We start from the raw sequence: 18,857 nt of genomic DNA, 5'->3' as shown, positions 1-18,857 counted from the left end.
TACAGGAAGTAGGACCCTGGTCAAAAGTACTGTCTGCAACAGAGAGCAGATTTTACATCTATATAGACTAGGTAGAGCCTACACCTTGTCCAGGGGTCAGAGAGCAGATATTACATCTATATAGACTAGGTAGAGCCTACACCTTGACCAGGGGTCAGAGAGCAGATATTACATCTATATAGACTAGGTAGAGCCTACACCTTGACCAGGGGTCAGAGAGCAGATATTACATCTATATAGACTAGGTAGAGCCTACACCTTGTCCAGGGGTCAGAGAGCAGATATTACATCTATGTAGACTAGGTAGAGCCTACACCTTGTCCAGGAGTCAGGGCAATGATATTGGCTGTATACCACCCTCAAATTCATATCTGGGCATCGAAGACAGTTTCACTGCTTTAAAAAAAATATATTGTTCATATCCGTGATTATTTTAGACCTGGGACCTGGTGGGTGCAATGAATGATCAGGTGGAACAGAAAACCAGTAGTCTGGCCCTGGTGCAGTTGAATACCCCTGGTAGAAGACAGGGGTCAACAATGAAACCCTTTTACACAAATAGGAAATAAAAGAATGAAAACTGATATGTTGGTTGATGTATTCATGAAGCCATGGTCTAATGTAAAACCCACAGCCATGAACACAGAGACAGTGATTGAACAAATGTTGCTGAGATTTATTACAATGTAATAAAAACGGATGTTTGAGCCTTCTGACTCTCCCAACAGGACCGGCATGTAGCCTGCCTATGCTGTTACAGCCCCACAGGCCATAACACAATACAAATGTCTACTCTCAAACAATGAGAAATTATATAGATCTATGGATAGAGGTCAGCAGGGGTAAACTGGGACCAGAAATCAGCTCCGGCATTTCCAACATAGGGCCATATTTTAAATTTTCTCCCATTATTATCCAGATCATTTCCCTTGTGACCCGAAAAATAAAGTTAGACTGGCCCAATAGGCAAAATATGCCAGATGGCCAGTCTGCCCATGGAGGTCAATGCCCTAGAGGTGTCTGTCTGTAACATGACACTGCCATGGTCATAATTAGAAGAATAGAATATCCTACTACTTCCTTACTTTATAGTCTTCGCAACGTCATTGGCTGTTGGGGATTTCACGCCTACATGCGTCCAAAGGTCGTGGAGAGTTGTGGATTGGAGGTGTTGCAATAACCTGTTACTTTCTTAAACAGCACGGCCAAGAAGACAATACCTTTTATTGACAATCACAAAGAAGTAGACCTTAACTTTCAATATGTACGTGCTATTATATACCATTTTGGCAGGATTGGCTATACTGCCACTCTTCCTTTATCTCAGAAATCCTTATTTTACGCAGGACCTGCGCTATACAGTAACTTGCATCTTACTCGGGTTACGAATTAACAGAATCAAGAGGAGCAAACCGTTCTACAGCATGCTGGACTGTTTTCTCGATAAGGTCAAAAAACACCCCAACAAACAGTTTATTGTATTCGAGAAGAGTTCGTATACATACCGGGATGTTGACAAGCAGAGCAACAAGTTGGCCCGGGCGCTCTCACAGCACGCCAGCGTGAAGGAAGGGGACACTGTCGCGCTCTTCATGGGTAACGAGCCCATGTATGTGTTTATCTGGCTGGCCCTGGCTAAACTTGGATGTACTGCCGCTCTGCTCAACTACAACATCAGGTCCAAGTCCTTATTGCACTGTTTCACCTGCTGCGGAACCAACGTGCTCCTGGCTGCTTCAGGTAAGTCCAGCCCACTTACCTTGGTGTTGCCGTTTACAATATCATTGTTAATACAGCTATTTTGAATAATAATTAATATATCTATAATAACTAGTGTAGAGACCTATGGTGTCTAGATCGGCAGGTAGCCTAGTGGTTAGAGCGTTGGGCCAGTAACCGATATGTAGCCTAGTGGGTAGAGAGTTGGGCCAGTAACCGATATGTAGCCTAGTGGGTAGAGAGTTGGGCCAGTAACCGATATGTAGCCTAGTGGGTAGAGCGTTGGGCCAGTAACCGATATGTAGCCTAGTGGGTAGAGTGTTGGGCCAGTAACCGATATGTAGCCTAGTGGGTAGAGCATTGGGCCAGTAACCGATATGTAGCCTAGTGGGTAGAGCATTGGGCCAGTAACCGATATGTAGCCTAGTGGGTAGAGTGTTGGGCCAGTAACCGATATGTAGGCTAGTGGTTAGAGCGTTGGGCCAGTAACCGATATGTAGGCTAGTGGTTAGAGCGTTGGGCCAGTAACCGATATGTAGGCTAGTGGTTAGAGCGTTGGGCCAGTAACCGATATGTAGGCTAGTGGTTAGAGCGTTGGGCCAGTAACCGATATGTAGGCTAGTGGTTAGAGCGTTGGGCCAGTAACCGATATGTAGGCTAGTGGTTAGAGCGTTGGGCCAGTAACCGATATGTAGGCTAGTGGTTAGAGCGTTGGGCCAGTAACCGATATGTAGGCTAGTGGTTAGAGCGTTGGGCCAGTAAACGATATGTAGGCTAGTGGTTAGAGCGTTGGGCCAGTAACCGATATGTAGGCTAGTGGTTAGAGTGTTGGGCCAGTAAACGATATGTAGCCTAGTGGTTAGAGCGTTGGGCCAGTAACCGATATGTAGGCTAGTGGTTAGAGCGTTGGACCAGTAACCGATATGTAGGCCAGTGGTTAGAGCGTTGGGCCAGTAACCGATATGTAGGTTAGCGCGTTGGGCCAGTAACCGATATGTAGGCTAGTGGTTAGAGAGTTGGGCCAGTAACCGATATGGAGCCTAGTGGTTAGAGTGTTGTGCCAGTAACCGATATGTAGGCTAGTGGTTAGAGCGTTGGGCCAGTAACCGAAAGGTAGCCTAGTGGTTAGAGCGTTGGGCCAGTAACCGATATGTAGGCTAGTGGTTAGAGAGTTGGGCCAGTAACCGATATGGAGCCTAGTGGTTAGAGCGTTGTGCCAGTAACCGATATGTAGGCTAGTGGTTAGAGCGTTGGGCCAGTAACCGAAAGGTAGCCTAGTGGTTAGAGCGTTGGGCCAGTAACCGAAAGGTAGCCTAGTGGTTAGAGCGTTGGGCCAGTAACCGAAAGGTTGCTAGATCGAATTCCCGAACTTACAAGGTACAAATCTGTAGTTCTGCTCCTGAGCAAGGCAGTTAACCCACTGTTCCCTGGACGCTGAAAACGTGGATGTTGATTATGTCAGCCTCTCTGATTCAGAGGGGTTGGGTTAAATGTGGAAGTTCAATGCATTCAGTTGTACAACTGACTAGGTATCCTCCTTTCCCTCTATGCAGCTAGTGGGAGGCAGTGCTAGTAGTGCACAGGCCCGAATTAATAGGATTCTGTCTCATGCTTGCTCTGTCTGTGTCCCTCACTCTCTCCTCCCCCAGAGTTGCGTGGAGCGGTAGAGGAGGTTCTCCCCACACTGAGGGAGCAGAGTGTAAGTGTGTTTGTGCTGGGTGAGGAGGAGGAGAAGTGTGTGACGGAGGGAGTGAATACTCTGAGCAGCAGCAGAATACAGCAGGCCTCAGATCAACCTCTGGACCCACAGCTCAGGTCAAAGGTCACCTTAAAGAGCCCTGCCCTCTACATCTATACGTCAGGAACTACAGGTAAGCTGGGCCAAACCAAGCTGGACTGGACTGGCCTGGTTATGCATCCAGCATAGTTGCAGGAAGTCTGCTAGAAAGAACAATGTGAAAAATAAAATGTCCAGACCAGTACAGTATGACTCTGGTCAGCCCTGTAGTGTGAATTAGACATAATACTACTGATGTCCAGATCAGTATGACTCTGGTTGGCCCTGTAGTGTGAATTAAATAGAATACTACTGATGTCCAGACCAGTATGACTCTGGTTGGCCCTGTAGTGTGAATTAAATAGAATACTACTGATGTTTATGGCAGACAGGTAAATATTTTTAGATTACACAACTCTGATTGGTCAAAAATATAAGGTACCTTTTGAGATTTTCATCAGCCTTGATTCTCTGTTTCCTCCCCTTCCTGTTGTCTCGTCCTCAGGTCTGCCGAAGGCTGCGGTGATCACACATGAGAGGCTGTACATGGCCTCCTCAATGCAGGCCATCTCAGGTGTGGTCTCTGATGATGTCATCTACATCTACCTGCCTCTCTACCACACCGCCGGCTTCATAATGGGTTTAACTGGAGCCATAGAGAGAGGTACACTACTGTACTGTATGGCACAGTTGGTGAGAGTGTTGTTCTCGCAGTCGCCAGGTCGTGGGTTCAATTCCTGAATGGATAACATAGTAGTGCAGTATATGGGAGAAAGATATGAAGAGGTGTGAAGAACTGAACTAGTTCAGAACTTCTTAAGAACTGGTTCAGAACGTCTTTAGATCTGGTTCAGATCTGGTTCAGAACTTCTCTAGATCTGGTTCAGAACTTCTTTAGATCTGGTTCAGAACTTCTCTATATCTGGTTCAGATCTGGTTCAGAACTTCTTTAGATCTGGTTCAGAACTGGTTCAGAACTAGTTCAGAACTTCTTAAAAACTGGTTCAGAACTTCTTTAGATCTGATTCAGAACTGGTTCAGAACTTCTCTAGATCTGGTTCAGAACTGGTTCAGATCTTCTTTAGATCTGGTTCAGAACTGGTTCAGAACTAGTTCAGAACTTCTTAAAAACTGGTTCAGAATTTCTTTAGATCTGGTTCAGAACTGGTTCAGAACAGGTTCAGAACTTCTTTAGATCTGGTTCAGAACTGGTTCAGAACTAGTTCAGAACTTCTTAAAAACTGGTTCAGAATTTCTTTAGATCTGGTTCAGAACTGGTTCAGAACAGGTTCAGAACTTCTTTAGATCTGGTTCAGAACTGGTTCAGAACTAGTTCAGAACTTCTTAAAAACTGGTTCAGAACTTCTTTAGATCTGGTTCAGAACTGGTTCAGAACAGGTTCAGAACTTCTTTAGATCTGGTTCAGAACTGGTTCAGAACTAGTTCAGAACTTCTTAAAAACTGGTTCAGAACTTCTTTAGATCTGGTTCAGAACTGGTTCAGAACTTCTCTAGATCTGGTTCAGAACTGGTTCAGAACTTGTTCAGATCTTCTTTAGATCTGGTTCAGAACTGGTTCAGAACTTCTCTAGATCTGGTTCAGAACTGCTTCAGAACTGGTTCCATGCCATCTCTAGCAATTACAATGACTACATTCAAATGGAATGCAAATGGAGAGAGAAAAACATAATAATTGAAATTCTCTGTAAAAATCACTCCTGACTTGGCACTGATGATGAAGATATAAAATGCAAATGTCTCTGACTACACGTTCCATGTTATTTGAGGGCCGTCATGTGTAATAACGTTGTTATGATGTTGACCAGGGTTTACTAAGGGTTGTTTAATGGAGTGTCTCTTTACTCTGGGCATTGGAGTAGAGGTGACTTGGCTCTGAGGTGACTTCTAGTACTTCCAGTTCCAAAGTTCCTGAGTGCATTCAAAATGGCATCCTATTCCCTTTATAGTGCACTACTTTTGTTTTTTGACCAGGGTCTATATGGCTCTGGTCAAAAGTAGTGCACTATATAGGGAATAGGGTTACATTTGAGACACAGAGTTCCAAGCTGTTTATGTCAATAATGACCTTAGACTCTCAAATCAACCAGGAAAAACTCCTAGGCCATAGTGGTGCTGTAGCCTTTAACTAGGGCCCAGAGTTATTCCTTCCTGGTCCAGTCACATGGTCAGGAACAACTCCTGGCCCTAACCAGAACCATTCAGAGGCGACTGCTTTAGTCAGTTAGTTCGTTAGTTAGTTAGTAAGGTAATAATTTAGTCAGTTAGTGAGTTAGATAGTAAGGTAATAATTTAGTCAGTCAGTGAGTTAGTTTGTTAGGTAATAATTTAGTCAGTCAGTGAGTTAGTTTGTTAGGTAATAATTTAGTCAGTCAGTGACTTAGTTAGTTAGTTAGTTAGGTTATCATCTAGTCAGTCAGTTAATTAGTTAGGTAATCATTTAGTCAGTCAGTAAGTTAGTTTGTTAGGTAATCATTTAGTTAGTCAGTTAGTTTGTTAGTTAGTTAGGTAATCATCTAGTCAGTCAGTTAATTAGTTAGGTAATCATTTAGTCAGTCAGTGAGTTAGTTGTGTAATCATTTAGTCTGTCAGTGAGTTAGCTAGTGAGTTAGTTAATCATTTAGCCAGGCAGTGAGTTAGCTAGTTAGTTAGGTGATTATTTTGTCAGTCAGTTCGTTAGTTTGTTAGGTAATCATTTAGTCACTTAGTGATTTAGTTTGTTAGGTAATCATTTAGTCAGTCAGTGAGTTAGTTTGTTAGGTAATCATTTAGCCAGTCAGTGAGTTAGTTAGTTAGGTAATCATTTAGCCAGTCAGTGAGTTAGTTAGTTAGTTAGTTAGGTAATCATTTAGTCAGTAAGTTATTTAGGTAATCATTTTGTCAGCAAGTTTGTTAGTTTGTTAGGAAATAATTTAGTCAGTTAGTGAGTTAGTTTGTTAGGTAATCATTTAGCCAGTCAGTGAGTTAGTTAGTTAGGTAATCATTTAGCCAGTCAGTGAGTTAGTTAGTTAGTTAGGTAATCATTTAGTCAGTAAGTTATTTAGGTAATCATTTTGTCAGCAAGTTTGTTAGTTTGTTAGGAAATAATTTAGTCAGTTAGTGAGTTAGTTTGTTAGGCAATCATTTAGTCAGTTAGTGAGTTAGTTAGTTAGGTAATCATTTTGTGAGTTAGTTTGTTTGTCCATGAGGTTGTGAGCTCTGTTGAATGTTGGTGCTTTATCTTCTCCTCTCAGGCAGCACCGTTGTCCTGAGGCGTAAATTCTCTGCCTCTAACTTCTGGGATGACTGCAGGAAACACAAGGTGACAGTGATCCAGTACATAGGAGAGATCATGAGGTACCTCTGTAACTCACCCAAGGTACTGAAACACTCCTGTTACTTTCATCATTCAGACCATTAAAGATCCTAAATAAATGGGCTGATAGTATTAAATCATTAATCAATGTAAACCAAATGCCTGTACATCCTATCCCCTCTCCTCTCCACTCCTCCTCTCTCCTCACCTCTTTTCTCCTCTTCTCTCACCTCTCCTCACCTCTCACCTCTCTCCTGTCCTCTTCTCTCCTCTGCTGTCCTCTTCTCTCCTCAGAAAGATAATGACAGGCATCACAAGGTACGTCTGGCCCTGGGTAACGGGCTTAGAGCAGACACCTGGTCAGAGTTCCTGCAGCGTTTTGGTGACATCCGTGTCTGTGAATGTTACGGAGCCACAGAGGGAAACGTCGGCTTCATCAACTACGTCGGGAAAGTCGGAGCGATTGGCAAAGAGCACTTCCTTCATAAAGTGAGACTACTGTCTGGGACAATAATGGCTGTTGTGTTCCAAATACCAGCCTATTCACTTTCTAGTGCACTACTTTAAACCAGGGTCCTTAGGGCTCTGGTCAAATGTAGTGCACTATATAGGGAATAGGGTGCCGTTGGGATGCAGACACTGAGCTTCTGAGAAAGACTACCTTGTTTCTATTCCTAAACAGTCTATGTGAGATGTATTACATCAGTGTGATGAAGTGTGTCAGGACACTGTTTTGTATGGAAACTCAAATAGAAGTAGAACATCTTTGTTTTCTGGTGGCACTATACTATCTTCATTGTTATTAGATACTCGTATTATATAGCTATTGTAATGCAACAAAATAGGAAAAACGCCAAGGCTGAATACTTTTGAAAGATTCCTTTTTGTTACATAGATATATTACACTGTTTATGTACATACATTATTGTTATTTGACCATGCTGGTCATCTATGAACATTTGAACGTCTTGGCCATGTTCTGTTATAATCTCCACCCGGCACAGCCAGAAGAGGACTGGCCACCCATTATAGCCTGGTTCCTCGAGGTTTCTTCCGAGGTTCTGGCCTTTCTAGGGAGTTTTTCCTAGCCACTGTGCTTCTACACTTGCATTGCTTGCTGTTTGGGGTTTTAGGCTGTGTTTCTGTACAGCACTTTGTGACATCAGCTGATGTAAGAAGGGCTTAATGAATACATTTGATTGATTGTTTTCTCTTGTTACCTGTCTGTCTGTCTGTCTGTCTGTCTGTCTGTCTGTCTGTCTGTCTGTCTGTTCTATGTGTGTTGTCTGTCTGTCTGTCTGTCTGTCTGTCTGTCTGTCTGTCTGTCTGTCTGTCTGTCTGTTCTATGTGTGTTCGCAGGCAAACTTCTCCTACGTTCTGATTCAGTATGACACAGAGAGAGAGGAACCTGTCAAAGACTCTAGAGGTTTCTGTATCAAAGTCCCTAAAGGTGAGAACACGCATACATACACCCACAAACACACACATAAACACACACATAAACACACACAAACACACACCTCATTACTTGTTGTTTTGGTCCTCAGGAGAAACTGGATTGCTGGTTGCCAAGATTACAGCGCAGGCTCCGTTTAGTGGCTATGCTAATAACCAGCAGCAGACAGACAGGAAGAAGCTGAGAGATGTGTTTGTTAAGGGAGATCTGTACTTCAACAGTGGAGACCTGCTGAGGATCGACCACGAGGGCTTTGTTTACTTCATGGACCGCATCGGAGACACCTTCAGGTCAGAAACGCTTTAGCTGTTTTTACTTTAGTAGTTATCAACTAAAGGTTTAATAATGAGCTGGGTTAAAGTTATTTATGGGGTGGCAGGGAACCTAGTGGGTAGAGCGTTGGACACTTAACCGAAAGGTTGCAAGATCGAATCCCTGAGCTGACAAGGTATAAAATCTGTCGTTCTGCCCCTGAACAAGGCAGTTAACCCACTGGCTGTCATTGAAAATAAGAATTAGTTCTTAACTGACTTGCCTAGTTAAATAAATACAATGTCCTGTTCTGTGAATCACCTGCAGGTTGAGATATGAGCTGGGTTTAATACTATAGATGTAATGTTATTGTCCTGTTCTGTAAATCACCTGCAGGTTGAGTTATGAGCTGGGTTTAATACTATAGATGTAATGTTATTGTTCTGTAAATCACCTGCAGGTTCAGTTATGAGCTGGGTTTAATACTATAGATGTAATGTTATTGTCCTGTCCTGTGAATCACCTGCAGGTTGAGTTATGAGCTGGGTTTAATACTATAGATGTAATGTTATTGTCCTGTGAATAACTTGCAGGTTGAGTTTTGAGCTGGGTTTAATACTATAGATGTAATGTTATTGTCCTGTCCTGTGAATCACCTGCAGGTTGAGATATGAGCTGGGTTTAATACTATAGATGTAATGTTATTGTCCTGTCCTGTGAATCACCTGCAGGTTGAGTTTTGAGCTGGGTTTAATACTATAGATGTAATGTTATTGTCCTGTCCTGTGAATCACCTGCAGGTTGAGTTATGAGCTGGGTTTAATACTATAGATGTAATGTTATTGTCCTGTCCTGTGAATCACCTGCAGGTTGAGTTATGAGCTGGGTTTAATACTATAGATGTAATGTTATTGTCCTGTCCTGTGAATCACCTGCAGGTTGAGATATGAGCTGGGTTTAATACTATAGATGTAATGTTATTGTCCTGTGAATCACCTGCAGGTTGAGATATGAGCCGGGTTTAATACTATAGATGTAATGTTATTGTCCTGTGAATCACCTGCAGGTTGAGATATGAGCTGGGTTTAATACTATAGATGTAATGTTATTGTCCTGTGAATCACCTGCAGGTTGAGATATGAGCTGGGTTTAATACTATAGATGTAATGTTATTGTCCTGTGAATCACCTGCAGGTTGAGATATGAGCTGGGTTTCTCTAGGTTTCTTCCTTCTTGGAAGGGTTTGCAGTCTGCTTCTGCTTGCTCTTTGGGTTCTATGCCAGGCTACTGTCTGAATTAATTTGATATGAGTCAACATCCAGGTGGAAAGGAGAGAACGTGGCCACCACGGAGGTGACTGAGCACCTGATCATGGTGGAATGTATCGAAGAAGCCAACGTCTACGGAGTCAAGGTTCCAGGTGATTTGACTTTTGATTTTAGTCATTTAACAGACGCTCTTATCCAGAGGTAGCTTGGTTCATTTAACAGACTCTCTTATCCAGAGGTAGCTAGGTTCATTTAACAGACTCTCTTATCCAGAGGTAGCTAGGTTCATTTAACAGACTCTCTTATCCAGAGGTAGCTAGGTTCATTTAACAGACTCTCTTATCCAGAGGTAGCTAGGTTCATTTAACAGACGCTCTTAGCAAGAGGTAGCTAGGTTAATTTACCAGACTCTCTTATCCAGAGGTAGCTAGGTTCATTTTACAGTCTCTCTTATCCAGAAGTAGCTAGGTTCATTTAAGACTCTCTTATCCAGAGGTAGCTAGGTTCATTTTACAGTCTCTCTTATCCAGAGGTAGCTAGGTTCATTTAACAGACTCTCTTAGCCAGAAGTAGCTAGGTTCATTTAAGACTCTCTTATCCAGAGGTAGCTAGGTTCATTTACCAGACTCTCTTATCCAGAGGTAGCTAGGTTCATTTAACAGACTCTCTTATCCAGAGGTAGCTAGGTTCATTTACCAGACTCTCTTATCCAGAGGTAGCTAGGTTCATTTAACAGACTCTCTTATCCAGAGGTAGCTAGGTTCATTTACCAGACTCTCTTATCCAGAGGTAGCTAGGTTCATTTAACAGACTCTCTTAGCCAGAGGTAGCTAGGTTCATTTACCAGACTCTCTTATCCAGAGGTAGCTAGGTTCATTTAATAGACTCTCTTATCCACTTATCCAGAGGTAGCTTGGTTCATTTAACAGACTCTCTTATCCAGAGGTAGCTAGGTTCATTTAACAGACTCTCTTAGCCAGAGGTAGCTAGGTTCATTTACCAGACTCTCTTATCCAGAGGTAGCTAGGTTCATTTAATAGACTCTCTTATCCACTTATCCAGAGGTAGCTTGGTTCATTTAACAGACTCTCTTATCCAGAGGTAGCTAGGTTCATTTAACAGACTCTCTTAGCCAGAGGTAGCTAGGTTCATTTAACAGACTCTCTTATCCAGAGGTAGCTAGGTTCATTTAACAGACTCTCTTAGCCAGAGGTAGCTAGGTTCATTTAACAGACTCTCTTAGCCAGAGGTAGCTAGGTTCATTTACCAGACTCTCTTATCCAGAGGTAGCTAGGTTCATTTAACAGACTCTCTTATCCAGAGGTAGCTAGGTTCATTTAACAGACTCTCTTATCCAGAGGTAGCTAGGTTCATTTAACAGACTCTCTTATCCAGAGGTAGCTAGGTTCATTTACCAGACTCTCTTATCCAGAGGTAGCTAGGTTCATTTAACAGACTCTCTTATCCAGAGGTAGCTAGGTTCATTTAACAGACTCTCTTATCCAGAGGTAGCTAGGTTCATTTAACAGACTCTCTTATCCAGAGGTAGCTAGGTTCATTTAACAGACTCTCTTATCCAGAGGTAGCTAGGTTCATTTACCAGACACTCTTATCCAGAGGTAGCTAGGTTCATTTAACAGACGCTCTTAGCCAGAGGTAGCTAGGTTCATTTAACAGACTCTCTTATCCAGAGGTAGCTAGGTTAATTTAAGACTCTCTTATCCAGAGGTAGCTAGGTTCATTTAACATACTCTCTTATCCAGAGGTAGCTAGGTTCATTTAACAGACTCTCTTAGCCAGAGGTAGCTAGGTTCATTTACCAGATACTCTTACCTCATGAAACATGAATACATTTAATTTCTATTTTATAGAATAGGTTTATTCATAGAATGTTTTATATACACTACGCACAGTTGACATAGTATATATAGCTACATATAACAATACACACCTACACACCTACAACACTCACAGTCACATCATTGTGTAGTTGTTATCCCAGTGTGTTCTTCTCATGTTGGCTGTGAATGACCAGGACATTAAAGGGGGAGAATTCAAAATCAATAGTCATTTCTGAAAATGTATCGAAGTCAGCTGTCTCTCTTGGTGATCCTGCTTTGTGACGTCCCCCACAGGACACGAGGGGAGGGTTGGAATGGCAGCGATCAAACTGAAAGATGACATGGAGTTTGACAGTAAAGCCACGCTGGAGCACGTCAAGACCTCCCTGCCCAGCTACGCTCGACCACGCTTCATACGCATACAGGTGATCCCGTGGAAATAATGTCCTAATTACAATCATCGTCATGACACCTTTTATTTGCACTCAAAGCCACCGTCTGGGACATGTTGAAGAGATTCCCTGATCCCAGGTTGTACCTTTTTTTTAAAGATTTTCTCAAACCACTTAATATTCATTAAACATATATTTTAATGTAATTTATTTTATTTTAAATATCCCAGAATTCCCTGGCTGTGACTGGAACATTCAAGCAGATTAAGGTGAAGCTAGTCGAAGAGGGATTCAACCCATCCATGATGCAGGATCGATTATACTACCTGGAGGACAGTAAGGGATACATCCCCATGACACAGGAGATGTTCCACTCTATTTCTGATGGAAAGATACACTTGTGATTGATTTTATTTTTTTAACAGATTTTCTAACTGTTAATCTCTGATTTTAAAATTAACTGTCAAATTATTCATCTGATGTACATTTTATGACTATTGAGAAAAAATGTGAAAATTTAAACCTGTATGGGTCATTTGTAAATAAATAGATATAGATTGATTTTCTAATAAATACAAACAAAACATATTGTATATCTATCTGAGATGTGTGGCTGTGTCACTTTAAATAAAATGATATCTGATAAATAAATCTAAAATAAATGAAAAAGAGCTCAGCCATCTCTACACCCTGAAACCACAAAGGTGTTTGTGGGAAACATTTGGTAGAGAGACTACAGGGTCGTATGCATCAGGCACCAAATGGAAGGAAATGGATTGGACCAAGGTGGTCTTGTACAATAAGAAACATTTATTTTCATTTTCCATTGCAAAACATTTTTGCTACGTTGTGCCTAATGAATACGACCCAGGCGCTAACCTTGGCTGCAGTAGAGCAGGAAAGTTAGCGGTATCTACTGGAGTCACAGAGGAACAAGACCAACAGCGGAGTCTCCTACACCCAGAGGAGGACCAGGGTTTTGGGGAGATCTGAGCTTTGGGGCGATCTGAAGTCCCCTGACAGGGCAGCACACCTGGTAGCGCCCACACTGCACCCACAGATGGCAGAAACTGGGCAAGCTGTAGAACTTGGTGAGCTTCCTCAGGACCCGTTTTCCCAGCTGGTTGGAATTGGTTGGAGAAGGCCACTCTGGGATCTGAAAGAGGCCTGAGGGGCTTAGGCTGGAGGAGAGACGTCTGAGCTGGGTGTCATTTAGGGGGTGGATGAGGTCTGGTTCTTTATGTCCAGGCTGTGAGTCCGTGACAGAGCTAGAGAGAGGCTTAGAAAGGGGGTCAGTGTTATGACCAAACAGGGGCCCAATAGGGCCAGGTAAGGGCTCACTGTTGCAGCTCAGAGAGCGTACTGTCCTCCTCGGCCTGTTCTCAGACCCAGACTTTTCTTTATCCATCCAGAATGGTGGATCTGGTCTAAATCCAGTCTTATCACTGTCCAAGCGGAGCTGTGGTTGGACCCTCTGAACTCTGAAGGCAGCAGTACAGGGGATCTCCTCAGGACCGTCTCTGGCTCCTGTCTCTGGGTCCTGGCTGGTCTGGGCCAGGCTGGTCCCAAGCTCTCTGGGTCCTGTCTTGTGGCTGGTCTGTGTCGGGTCGGCCTCTAGCTCTTTGGATCCTGTCTTGGGGCTAGTCTGTGTCGGGCCGACCTCTAGGTCTTTGGATCCTGTCTTGGGACTGGTCTGTGTCGGGCCGCCCTCTAGCTCTTTGGATCCTGTCTTGGGACTGGTCTGTGTCGGGCCGACCTCTAGCTCTTTGGATCCTGTCTTGGGACTGGTCTGTGTCGGGCCGACCTCTAGCTCTTTGGATCCTGTCTTGGGGCTGGTCTGTGTCGGGTCGACCTCTAGCTCTTTGGATCCTGTCTTGGGGCTGGTCTGTGTCGGGTCGACCTCTAGCTCTTTGGATCCTGTCTTGGGGCAGGTCTGTGTCTGGCCGTTCTCCAACTCTTTGGGTGTTTTCAGTGGTTCGTCCTCTGTGTCACTGATGGCCTTTTCAATCTCCTTTGGTTTCCTAGTCATGAGAGAGGCAGCCAAGCCCTCTGCTGTTGTTGTTGTGTGATTCCCCGAATCACTGTTTGTCTCTGACAGCTTCCCAACAGTTTTTCTGACTGGAGACTGCTGCTCCTCCATTTTACTGACCGCCTGTTTTTCGGCCTCCTCGGCCAGAAGGTCGTCGGCCATTTTGCGAATGATGTCCCAGTCCCTGATAATGTCCTCTGAGGTGGTCAGCTGTGACGTCACGGTGAAGCGGATGATGCGTTTCCCATCGATGTCGGCGGGGACAAGGTACATGGTGCGGGACCGCGTCAGTCGCCGTAGCAACTCCTGAGTCAGAGCATTCCCTTCCTGAGAGAGAGAGAGGGAGAGGGAGGGTGAGAGAGAGGGGTAGACAGAGAGAGGGGGGAGACAGAGAGAGAGAAGGGGGAGAGAGGGGTGGGTGGAGACAGACAGAGATATTTGACAGTTGAGAGAAGCTTGTGTTTGGCCCTTTTCTCATTCACGTAAGTTTGAGGAGAGGCAGTGCGACGAGATTTCAATTGACATTGTGTAAGTAAGCTCAGTATTTATATCCTAAAATAGGCCCATTTATTTGTGATCAAATTTAAATTTTTATTCAAACTAGAGTTGGGTTCAATACTTAGGCCGGGATTCCATCCAATCAGGTTGGAGTTGGGATCAATACTTTGGCCGGGATTCCATCCAATCAGGTTGGAGTTGGGATCAATACTTAGGCCGGGATTCCATCCAATCAGGTTGGAGACAATGCTGCTTTTAACGGCAATGGTCCCACGTTAGCAGAGACCTCATTAAAATGCTCCGTATGTAGACTCAACCAGAAATAAGCTTTAAGTGGCGCATTGTCCAAAGACTGTGTTCAGATTGATTCCCAGCCTTAAAGGTGGGTTGGGCACACCCAGGTTATCCACGTGAAGGAATGATCTCTATCAGTGATCTGCCCTTTACGGGGTGGCAGGTAGCCTAGTGGTTAGAGCATTGGAATAGTAACCAAATCCCAGAGCTGACAAGGTAAAAAATCTGTTGTTCTGCCCCTGAACAAGGCAGTTAACCCACTGTTCCTAGGCCGTCATTGTAAATAAGAATTTGTTCTTAACTGACTTGCCTAGTTAAATAAAGGTAAAATTTAAAAAATAAACCTTGAGCATCATAATAACACACATACCTGTTACCTCATAGGCTTAAACCTGCAATGACTGACCTTTGAACTCCTCGCTGTAATAGCAGTTGCCAATTGCCATGAACAAGCCTTATCAATCATTATCCAGCTCAGAGCAACAGACTGGCTTCTGACCTATACAGTGTGTTCACAGATGACCATGACATGTAAGAACTAGCTATGTGGACATTGCAGAGACCTATCTCTATCTCTATACTGTGTTCTGTCTCTATCTCTATCCCTATCTCTATCTCTATACTGTGTTCTATCTCTATCTCTATACTGTGTTCTATCTCTATCTCTATACTGTGTTCTGTCTCTATCTCTATCCCTGTCTCTATCTCTATACTGTGTTCTATCTCTATACTGTGTTCTATCTCTATCCCTGTCTCTATCTCTATACTGTGTTCTATCTCTATACTGTGTTCTATCTCTATACTGTGTTCTATCTCTATACTGTGTTTTATCTCTATCTCTATACTGTGTTATATCTCTATACTGTGTTCTATCTCTATCTCTATACTGTGTTCTATCTCTATACTGTGTTTTATCTCTATCTCTATACTGAGTTATATCTCTATACTGTGTTCTATCTCTATCTCTATACTGTGTTCTATATCTATCTCTATACTGTGTTATATCTCTATACTGGGTTCTATCTCTATACTGTGTTCTGTGTGAGATGGTGAATCCTGTTCAAATGTTCTTCAATGGGAGATGTACAGTATTTGATACAACACAACAGAACTTTACAACACAATTTTACAATACAACACAATACAACACAACATAACTTTACAACACAATACAATACAACACAACACAACATAACTTTACAACACAAATGTACAATACAACACAACTTTACAACACAACTTTACAATACAATACAACACAATACAACACAACACAACTTTACAATACAACACAATACAACAACACAACTTTACAACACAACTTTACAATACAACACAATACAACACAACATAACTTTACAACACAATACAACACAACATAACTTTACAACACAACTTTACAATACAATACAACACAACTTTACAATACAACACAACTTTACAAAACAACTTTACAACACAACACAACTTTACAATACAACACAACTTTACAAAACAACTTTACAATACAATACAACACAACTTTACAATACAATACAACACAACTTTACAACTTTACAATACAACACAACTTTACAATACAATACAACTTTACAATACAACACAACTTTACAATACAACACAACTTTTCAATACAATACAACACAACTTTACAATACAATACAATACAACACAACTTTACAATACAATACCACACAACACAAGTATAGGCCACATACCTTGAGACAGAAGACCACCAAGCCAAGGTGTCTATCAGCAGGCATGTCAAAGTTAGGGTCACATCTAACCAGGGACTCCAGTAGCTTAGCCATCTCTACACCCTGAAAACACAAACGTAGAGGTCAGTCCCTGTAATGTAGCATCTCAAATTACAGAGGGAGAAAGAAACAGACAGACAGACAGACAGACACACAGACAGACACACAGACAGACAGACAGACACACAGACAGACAGACAGACAGACAGACAGACAGACAGACAGACAGGACAGACAGAAACACACACACACACACACACACACACAGACAGACAGACAGACAGACAGACAGACAGACAGACAGACAGACAGACAGACAGACAGACAGACAGACAGACACACAGACAGTCAGACAGATAGACAGACAGACAGACAGGTTACATACGTGTCTGATGTGTCCCTGGAGGTTCTTCAGACCGAAGCAGCGCATCACAAACCACAGCTTCAGGGAGCGGAACCGTCGACTCAGGGGGATCTGCCAATGCTGACAGACACAGTGGATCAGGATCAAGGTTAAAACATTCAAATCAACATTAACATCTATAGTAAGATTATGATCCAGATCAGGTTCAAGATCTAGATCAGTTTCCAGAACAGGTTCAAGATCCAGATCAGTTTCCAGATCAGGTTCAAGATCCAGATCAGTTTCAAGATCAGTTTCAAGAAGTTTTGCATGCTTTCCCGAACAGTGGTTAATGTTAGGATTTGGGTACTGCTGATCCTAGATCTGTGTTAAAAGGCAGAAGTTGGACCAACAATGTTGATGAGATGATCACATGAGCATAAAAAAAGGTAGATAGTGTTGTACCGTGAAGGAAATGCTAAAAATACATTCTGCAAATTGGTAGATAAGTATAGAGCGTGGCTCAGTTTGCAACGCCAGGGTTGTGGGTTTGATTCCCACAGGGGAACCAGTCCGAAGAAAGTAGGAAAATGTCTGCACTCACTACTGCAAGTCGCTCTGGATAAGCGCGTCTGCTTAATGACTAAAAAGTCAAATGTAGGGTAGTGTGTACCATGAAGTCGGTGGCTTGGTCTGAGTTTTCGTGTCTGAGGTAGACCGGGTCGACACTGAAGGTTTGTTGGAGCTTGTACTTGTCCTTCACCCTGTTAGGACCACCGTAGAAAAACATGTTACTACATCTCTGTGCAGACAGGATGCCGTGGGGCTGAGCAGAGTTAGCCCAAATAGAGCAGTCCTATTTTCTCTGCCTTGGCTGAGTGGCTTTCACGTGCACGAGCCTAGCTCCAATCAATAAAAAACAGCTTCTATCTCAAGGCCATCAGACTGTTAAACAGCCACCACTAACATTGAGTGGCTGCTGCCAACACACTGACACTGACACGGACTCAACTCCAGCTCACTTTAATATTGGGAATTGATGGAAATTGATGTAAAAATATATCACTAGACACTTTAAACAATGCTACTTAATATAATGTTTACATACCCTACATTATTCATCTCATATGTATATGTATATACTGTACTCTATATCATCTACTGCATCTTTATGTAATAAATGTATCACTAGCCACTTTAACTATGCCACTTTGTTTACATACCCTACATTACTCATCTCATATGTATATACTGTACTCGATACCATCTACTGCATCTTGCCTATGCCGTTCTGTACCATCACTCATTCATATATCTCTATGTACATATTCTTTATCGCTTTACACTTGTAGGTAGTAGCTTTGGAATTGTTAGGTTAGATTACTCGTTGGTTATTACTGCATTGTCGGAACTAGAAGCACAAGCATTTCGCTCCACTCGCATTAACATCTGCTAACCATGTGTATGTGACAAATAACATTTGATTTGATTTGATTTAATGAATGAGCAACGCCGCCACCACTTCGTGTCTGGAAAGCCCTCGAGGGTCGTCACAACTCCTCTCTACCCCCCCCCCCCCCCCCCCCCCCCCTCTCTCTTTTTAAAACGTTTTACTGCAGTGGGCTAAATCAGGGTCACACAATGTTTCTTGGTAGTGTTAATAAACAAATTCAACTTCACACACATGGTTATGGGTTTAAAAACAGAAGACACCTGTCAGATATGGAGTTGAAATGTATTACACTTTGAGTTTGTATCCCAATATTACATTTTATATACATCACAGAAGACTAAATATAACACAACCGTTTGACATAGAATCACCAGAATTCCGGCTGTCTTTTCTGAAATAATGTTAATTTAATTATTATTAATATTCCACCCATGAGGCCACTAGAGGGCGTTTTGGTCATTAGACT

General features: G+C 42.6%; 2 protein-coding genes and 1 long non-coding RNA gene across 4 annotated transcripts in view; 1 reads left to right on the top strand and 2 right to left on the bottom strand.

Annotated features, from left to right (window-relative positions):
* Positions 1 to 9,845, bottom strand: part of LOC118944407 — a 28,281-nt gene extending 18,436 nt beyond the window's left edge. The window contains exon 1 of the long non-coding RNA XR_005039666.1: positions 8,838 to 9,845. This is a non-coding gene — a long non-coding RNA (uncharacterized LOC118944407). The remainder of the gene's footprint in view (positions 1 to 8,837) is intronic.
* LOC110514656 (very long-chain acyl-CoA synthetase) lies at positions 1,131 to 12,610 on the top strand. 2 transcript variants are annotated; one of them, XR_005039665.1, is made up of 10 exons: positions 1,131 to 1,740; positions 3,369 to 3,590; positions 4,002 to 4,160; positions 6,747 to 6,871; positions 7,103 to 7,297; positions 8,168 to 8,258; positions 8,356 to 8,554; positions 9,839 to 9,936; positions 11,920 to 12,156; positions 12,248 to 12,380. XR_005039665.1 is itself a non-coding variant. In XM_036963394.1 (10 exons), the coding sequence occupies exons 1-10, from the start codon at positions 1,263 to 1,265 to the stop codon at positions 12,419 to 12,421; spliced, it is 1,872 nt and encodes a 623-aa protein (XP_036819289.1). In that variant the 5' UTR covers positions 1,131 to 1,262; the 3' UTR covers positions 12,422 to 12,610. The 2 variants fall into 2 exon arrangements, 1 of the variants encoding a protein (XP_036819289.1); XM_036963394.1 differs by having other exon boundaries at positions 11,920 to 12,050; positions 12,248 to 12,610.
* A 53-nt stretch (positions 12,611 to 12,663) lies between these two features.
* LOC118936597 (histidine decarboxylase-like) overlaps positions 12,664 to 18,857 on the bottom strand; it is a 24,446-nt gene continuing 18,252 nt past the window's right edge. The window contains exons 8-11 of the mRNA XM_036963391.1: positions 17,612 to 17,702; positions 16,981 to 17,079; positions 16,557 to 16,658; positions 12,664 to 14,373 (exon numbers count right to left, since the gene is read on the bottom strand). Coding sequence (XP_036819286.1) covers positions 12,940 to 14,373; positions 16,557 to 16,658; positions 16,981 to 17,079; positions 17,612 to 17,702 — 1,726 coding nt within the window. The 3' untranslated portion in view covers positions 12,664 to 12,939. The remainder of the gene's footprint in view (positions 14,374 to 16,556; positions 16,659 to 16,980; positions 17,080 to 17,611; positions 17,703 to 18,857) is intronic.

This window comes from Oncorhynchus mykiss, chromosome 26 (genome assembly GCF_013265735.2).
Source record: "Oncorhynchus mykiss isolate Arlee chromosome 26, USDA_OmykA_1.1, whole genome shotgun sequence".
Taxonomy (NCBI): domain Eukaryota; kingdom Metazoa; phylum Chordata; class Actinopteri; order Salmoniformes; family Salmonidae; genus Oncorhynchus; species Oncorhynchus mykiss.
Note: the sequence above shows the minus strand (reverse complement) of the source record. Positions and strands in the feature narration are given on the sequence as shown.

What these genes read in the sequence shown, in the direction of transcription:
- LOC110514656 (XM_036963394.1), top strand. Translation starts at nt 1,263, where the DNA reads ATGTACGTGCTATTATATACCATTTTGGCAGGATTGGCTATACTGCCA. An exon ending in CGTGCTCCTGGCTGCTTCAG is followed by an intron (nt 1,741 to 3,368) that starts GTAAGTCCAGCC and finishes CTCCTCCCCCAG; the next exon opens with AGTTGCGTGGAGCGGTAGAG. An exon ending in CTGTATCAAAGTCCCTAAAG is followed by an intron (nt 8,259 to 8,355) that starts GTGAGAACACGC and finishes TTTGGTCCTCAG; the next exon opens with GAGAAACTGGATTGCTGGTT.